This window comes from Necator americanus, chromosome II, assembly GCF_031761385.1.
Source record: "Necator americanus strain Aroian chromosome II, whole genome shotgun sequence".
In the NCBI taxonomy this organism is placed as follows: Eukaryota; Metazoa; Nematoda; class Chromadorea; order Rhabditida; family Ancylostomatidae; genus Necator; species Necator americanus.
Genome location: NC_087372.1, coordinates 5565788 through 5572852, shown reverse-complemented (window position 1 = coordinate 5572852; position 7065 = coordinate 5565788). Strand labels below are relative to the sequence as shown.

At 36.4% G+C, this 7065-nt stretch overlaps 1 protein-coding gene across 1 annotated transcript; it reads left to right on the top strand.

Annotated features, from left to right (window-relative positions):
- Positions 1-1075: 1075 nt before the first annotated feature.
- RB195_016935 (uncharacterized protein) lies at positions 1076-6236 on the top strand (the record flags this gene model as incomplete). Its single annotated transcript, XM_064183692.1, has 12 exons — positions 1076-1131; positions 2149-2266; positions 3752-3873; positions 3938-4096; positions 4149-4301; positions 4563-4640; positions 4727-4829; positions 4915-4983; positions 5045-5116; positions 5398-5490; positions 5900-6040; positions 6108-6236. The coding sequence occupies 12 exons, from the start codon at positions 1076-1078 to the stop codon at positions 6234-6236; spliced, it is 1293 nt and encodes a 430-aa protein (XP_064039573.1).
- Positions 6237-7065: the final 829 nt, after the last annotated feature.

Sequence of the window (7065 nt, the reverse complement as noted above, 5' to 3'; positions counted from 1 at the left end):
CTCGCTCCAGTGAATAGGAAGAATCCAGGAAACAATCCGATCTGATAGCCTCGAAAAATTCGCAATCATTACGCATTTCTTCCTCTTTTTCTTAACTTTCTACTATTATCGCATGTCAATTCTGTGTTCTACATGGTTTTACATTACGTCGATCTTGTTGAACACTCAGTCTGAACCCTCACAGGAAAATTTGAGTTTGAAAGGAATTACTTCTACATAAATAGTGATAGCACCTTCGTTCCCTCTCCTTTAGAGAGGAATCGAGTCAGATGTCTGGGCAGAGCTGCCTTAGTCTTCCTATGGACTGCCGTAGAAAAAAAAGAAACGTTTTAAAATTCCCCTGTAAATAGAAAACCGTTCATCGAGTCTGATTTGAATATATTCATCAATTATGCCCATCCAGAAAAGTGGAACGTCTAATAAATTCCCGAAATTCGACTATTCAAAACTCTGGCTTCCATCACTAGATGGTTAGAAATTTTGAGAGTTTTTCATTGAGCAGCAAATAGCATTCTTGTTCAAATAACATCTTTTTTTATACCAAAAAAAAAAAACTTCGGGTTTTTTTTCTATAAACAACGAACACAATCTTTTTTCCCCGAGAACAAGTACATACTGTAAATTCCAGTTCACGAAAAAATGGACATGTCATGGACAAAACGTGAACGCGTACGAATTGTTGCGTAACGAACAAAATCTCCCGCACGGTTGATTGCAGCCGATCCGTTATTGCTGGTTTTTCTCCCAGCTTACGTAGCTTATAAATATATTTTCTAGTTTTGCCGCTAATATATTTTTTTAATTGCTGCACTCATATATAAAAACCCACAATAGCACGCTTTTTATTGTTATTTGGTGATAAATTTTTTCTTTAATACAAATTTTCATGTTTTCAAAGTCTTCAATTTTTTTCTTTTACCAAAGTACTATAATACTACTATCTACAGTACTTACTGCTACCGCAACCATCCTTTTTCTTCCAATTATTCTTTTTTCTCTTCATTGATCATCATTACGTTTAGTTCTTAATCTTCCATTTTTTCCAATTGATTGAAACTTCTGCAGTCCACGTACGATGACATTTGATGCAGGGAAAAAGAAACATGAAGCAAGAAACATAATATCATTCTGGTATGTTACTTGAATTATTTTCTTTCGTATTTTCTATTTTCTTTCCTTTCTAGTGTATGAGTTAATGTGGATATGCATGTATAGCCGTCATACTGTACAGTTTGGCGTTTGGTGCTTTGCTTAAAGGCATCACCCCACGAATCTGTGGTGGTACGGATTTCAGGTGGAGTATCCGTATACGGGGTCGTAGATTATGGAGACCGGGGTGGTTCCGCTCATCTCTCCCTGAATCACTGCAAGCACCCGGCCCCTGAATGCTGCTTTGTACGATGCTTTCTATTGCAGCGCGCCACCCTTGCACGCATAGCGTCCCTTACTGCCTATCGGGGCAGTCCGAATTGACTTTCGACGAATCGCAGGGCGGAGGCGGCGCAAGGGGTGGAGCGTTGCAATAAATGGCGTCCCACAAAACAGCATTCTGGAGGCGGCTGTTTGCAGTGATGCAGGGAAAGATGAGCGGAACTACCCTCGTCTCCATAATCTACGACCCCGTGTACGGATACTCAACCTTAAATCCGCACTACCTCAGATTCGTGGTATGCTGCCTTTGTGGAGATCATTAGGGTTTGGCATAAATCTGGATTTCGGTGTTATAAATTACATATGTGGGTATAATGCTGATGATAAAGAAGACCTTGATGATTTATCTTGTCTCGACGCCAATCGATAGTTAGGAATGTTCATGATGCAGATTTTCGAGCTAAAGCTAGCTTTTTGTTTATACTTCTGAACATCTTACATTATTGGAAAAAATAAAATTGATGGCAATTATTAATTGAACGCAAAAAGGAATTTTGTACCGAGATTTTTTCCCTTATATTGAAAACTACACTTTTATGAAACGTGGATTCAAGAAAACATAGGTTGCCACTAAATTTTTCTAAAATATTTTTGATGAACAGCATTTAAATTAACTGCATTGGGACAGAAATTGCATCAATTTGGAAAAAAATAAATGCGTTCATAACCAGAAAATCCTTAAAAGATCCAAGATGATTATTTCTGTTTTTGTTATAGGATATTTGGTCTCTGCAACAATTTCACGTTCAGCATGATGTTAAGTGCAGCTCAGGATATTCTCGCTAGGAAACAACATTCAACACAATTCAGTCATAATGTGACGGATCTTTGCATCGTATGTTTGCTTTTGAATTACTTATTATTCCTGCAGACCTAGGACTATCCTCAGGTGCATGTAGTCGTGATGATGTGCAGAAAAATCTGATTGGTCAGACAAGTCTGACCAATCAGAGCACTATTAAAATGTTTAGTAGCAAAACTGATACAATAAAATGTGAATATCACATTGTTCGGAAAGGAGGAGGCAGAAATCTGGTACTGAACGAAAGTCTTCCATTTTTTGGCCAGAAAAGGTTATAAATTTTTCAGGAAGTGTTTTTTTATATAGCATAATCAATATAATCACAATCAATATAATCAATATAATATAATCACTGCTATCAACAAATGAAATGTTATAAAATTAGGTAAGTTGCGCATAGTGCAGGAGCCCAAGTGACCAAAAGGGTCCCATTCCAGTGAAAAACGAGGGCAGAAGAAGGGAACCACTGAGTTAGACTTGTACGAAAATTCTCGAAAAATAAGGATATGATGCTTTTGGCGGTCATGAAACGACAAGAACGGGCAGAGCGAATCTCAAACATGACAAGGACAAGAAAAGACTCCAGTGGCCCTTGCTCGAATCGATCAATGATCAAGGGGAGAACAAAAAAAGTCAAAGGACGTACTTCTTCGGGCTTGTAGAAAATTCCGTTGGATCGTATCAGCTCCGTACAAAACCGACTGAGTCGAAGATGATGGCCCCATGAACCTTGAATAAACGTTTGTTGTAGTTCCTCAACAATCCTTAGCTTTTGCATCCTAATTCTTTACCGCTATGATATGGAACTTCGATTGATTCCGGGAAGAAATCGAGGTGCCATCGATCATGATTTCCTTGATCTCCATCAATTGATGGGCCACTTGAGCTCCTTCTAAGGAGAAAAACTTTGTATATGGGTCAAGAATCAGTAGGAACTTTATAAATGATAAATAAAAAGGATAATGTTTCCTGCGTTAATCAATCCGCTTCCGGATGCGCACCACTGTCACTTCAATTCAGGGATCGTTTGAGGTTTACGAACGTGTAACTGGCCTATAAAATGACTTGCGGGGGTAGTAGATGTGTCAAGTCACGGTTTTTATCCTCCCAGCAAAGTCTGGTACCAATTTATCGACCCCGGAGCGGTGAAGAACTTGGTGAGCACTAGGGCGGATTCGAACCTCCGATCGATCAGCAGGCAACGGAGACTCTAAGCGACTGGGCTACACCCGCTCTAAATAAAGGATAAAGGATCCATATCTAGCCTTGCGAGGACCAGCCGATGTGTCCAGTCATTGTTTTTATCCTTGAAGTTTGATACCAATTTTTCGAGTCCGGAAAGATAGAAGGCTTGGAGATTTTACTGGATATGAATTGAGTAGTAGGTGGTTTGGTCCTGAGGGGTCAGAGAGGTATCATACGTGCGAAGTGACTCAAAGTAGGACTTATTCCGGTTATTTTAATACTTCAAAATATTTAAAATATTTCGCTAAAAAAAACTACAAACACATTTTTCAGCCTGAAATCACCTACCGAGTCTGTTCACCTACTTCTGCTGGTGTTGTTCTATTGTGTAATATTGTCCCAGCGCTTATGGTTAAGCTAATGTGCCCATTCGTTATGCACTGGGTACCGTACGGGTGAGTGAGAAATCCTCTACGAGTACGATACGGTACGATTCAAATTTGCGAGTTTCATTTCTAGGATTCGACATTTGATTATCTGTACGCTTCAAGTGACTTCGCTGCTGATGACCGCATTTGCAAAATCCGTTCCGGCCGCACTTCTAGGAGTATGCGTTGCGTCGCTTGCTGGAGGATTGGGTGAAAGTACATTCCTTGGATTAGCTGGACATTATTCCAAGTAAATAATTGAATTTTTTAACGTCTGGATTTTTAACCAATGTCGAGTTTAGACACACAATTGCCACATGGTCATCCGGAACCGGTATGGCTGGCTTGATCGGTGCATTTTCGTACGCGGGCATGACCGATGCACGACTTCTTGCCCTAACCTCAACGGGTGCAATGCTTGTGATGCTGGTTATGCCAGCAATTTTCGCTTTCACGTAAATTTTTAAGTTTATTGATTGAATTCTGTGGAATATGTCTTAGAAATCGCATGGACAACGCTTGTAACTAATTATTGAGATTTTTTTACTTTTTTTACTGCTTTCTTTATCAGCTGTGACATAAAAATGAAATTACATAGAACAAATAAAAAATCAATGCGTTATTTTACTATGCTGTAGTTCATTGAAAGTTCGATTGTTTGTAACGCTGCCTAATTTTGTTTATCGTAAACAAAAAATGCCTGAAATTATTTTTAGGTACTATATGGTTCTCATAAAACCACCGTCTGTTCGTAAAATTAGCGCGAATCGTCCTAGCGAATGGTTCATGAACGGGTAAGTCCTTTCTCATCCAGAAAAAACGTATTCTGTATCGAAAACGGGGAATCTTCTATATTTCCAAGGATTTTTTTTTCTTACAGGCAAACAGAAAAAAAGGTCCCACCACCTGCGTCGGATGCTGAAAATTCTAGCGTACAATTCACTGGTTTGAATAGTGTATTGGAACAGATGAGAGTAGTTAAGGTAAACATCTAGTTTTTCGTTTCTAGCGAGTTTTGAATGGTAATTCTAATTTTTTTTTCAAAAATAAATCGACAAAATATTTAAGAGCCTATTACGATACATGATTCCAATGTTTCTTGTCTATGTGGCCGAATACCTAATCAATCAAGGATTGGTAAGTGTTTTTTTTTTGCTTTTTGTGGTTGATATTGCAAATATTTTTCTTTTTTTTCAAGCTGGAGCTGACAATCTTCGATTGTGCGCATGGTTTTGGAAATAGTCCTGCAAGTCAGTATCGGTGGTATCAGGTGAAGACGATTTGCGTAAATAACAAATAATAAATAATTATACAAAATTGCAATGATAGTATACGTATACTATCCAATTAATTATAAACCTCCTCTTTTTTAAATATATGCTTTGATTTTTGGGTTTTTTTTGCAAAATTTTCTTTAATTCTTCTATTTTTTCTTTAATTCTTCTATTTCGATTAATTTCTTAAGTACCTATCTATGAACGAATCTATAGATATTATGTATATTTTATAACCATTCAAATTTTGTTTAAACCCTGTATTTATTTAATTTAGGTAATGTATCAAGTGGGCGTGTTCGTCTCACGTTCATCGCTGAAACTCATACAATTCAATATGACCTCAATTGCTCTAATGCCACTACTTCAAGTAAGTTTTGATTTTTTTTTTCAAAATAAATAAATATTAATTTGTATTAGAAAAATAAATAATAACTGAAGTGAATAATTGAAATAATGATGAAAAATTGACAAAAAATTTAAATTGAAATAAATTAATAATTGAAAAAAATAAAATAAAATGAAGTGAATGGATAATAAATAATAATTGAAGTGAACAATAATAACTGAAATAATATTGAAAAATTGAAAAAAAATGCAGTTGAAATAGATTAATAGTTGAAAAAGAAATGAAATAAAAAGAAGTGAATAAATAATAATTGAAGTGAATAATTATTGCTAACAAGTAAATATTTTAAACATTCCAGAAATTATCTTTCCAGGCTTTTTTTTTAAAAGTATATTATAGTATTTTACAGTAAAGTACTCTAAGCATTTAGCTACTAAACACAATATTTCTCACATTCAACGCGATCTACTCGATTGTACCTCATTTTGGTATCCTCTGTGCCATAATCCTATACGAAGGCCTCATCGGTGGTGGTTCCTATGTGAACACATTCCATCATATCCATAAAAAGGTACATTTTACCTGATGATTTTTTTTTCTGGAATTCTTTATCTTTACACGAGGTTCACATGGTTCAGGTGGATCCGTCAATACGTGAATTTGCGTTATCCACCGTTTCACTTGCGGATACGGTAGGGATTCTTGTGGCTGCTCTCAGCGCAATCCCTCTTCATAACGCGATATGTGCAATGCAATGGTACTCATAGTGACTCGCGGTCGGTGTCTTCCCGAAATCCCAACACGAAGTTTCGTTATTGATTTTAGATCATCGCTAGATTCCATATCTAATTCTGTATTTTCCCTCTTTTTAATATCTAGTTCAAATCGGGTTCAAAAATTATATTCACTATCGTTAAATTGTTTATTAAATAGCGAAATTTATTTACGTTGTGTTGTGTTGTTGTTCGGAACTTCTTCGATTGTACAAGTGCAATTTTCTAGCCTTTTTGGGAAAAAGAGGTATTGATTTCTATGCTAATATTTAATAAAGAAAATTCTTATACTGTCTCAAGATAAAATGATAAAAGTGGATTACATCCAGTCTCTCTCCTACTGGAAGCGTACGAACATACGGATCGTAGGTGCTTCTTCAAGACCTTACGAACACGTTCTTATGAACTGAGACCAGAACTTAAAGCGCTAACACAGTAATCAGGGACCTTAAGAGAGCAACCGAAAATGGGACCTTACGAAAAAGTCCCATCAATTTTCGCTCTCCTCCAAGAAATCATTAGATTGCCCTGACGTAATTGAGACGGGAGCAAATTGGATTTGAGGAGATGTATGGAATTTTTCAATAAGTGTGCGGTTATTTTTCATTCGAGAAGTCATCAACAATAACTAAAACTCTTTTAAATTAATTCTTTAAAAAAACCTTACTAAATCTTTCAATAACAAAGCAGAAAACCTTTTCTGGTGAACGTTTAACGCTTCATAATTTTCTCAGATTTGAATTTATGGGAAATTCTACCGAATTTGACCAATTTGACCTCCATTTTTGTATTTTTAATAATCGCTGAGTCCACATAAAATGGT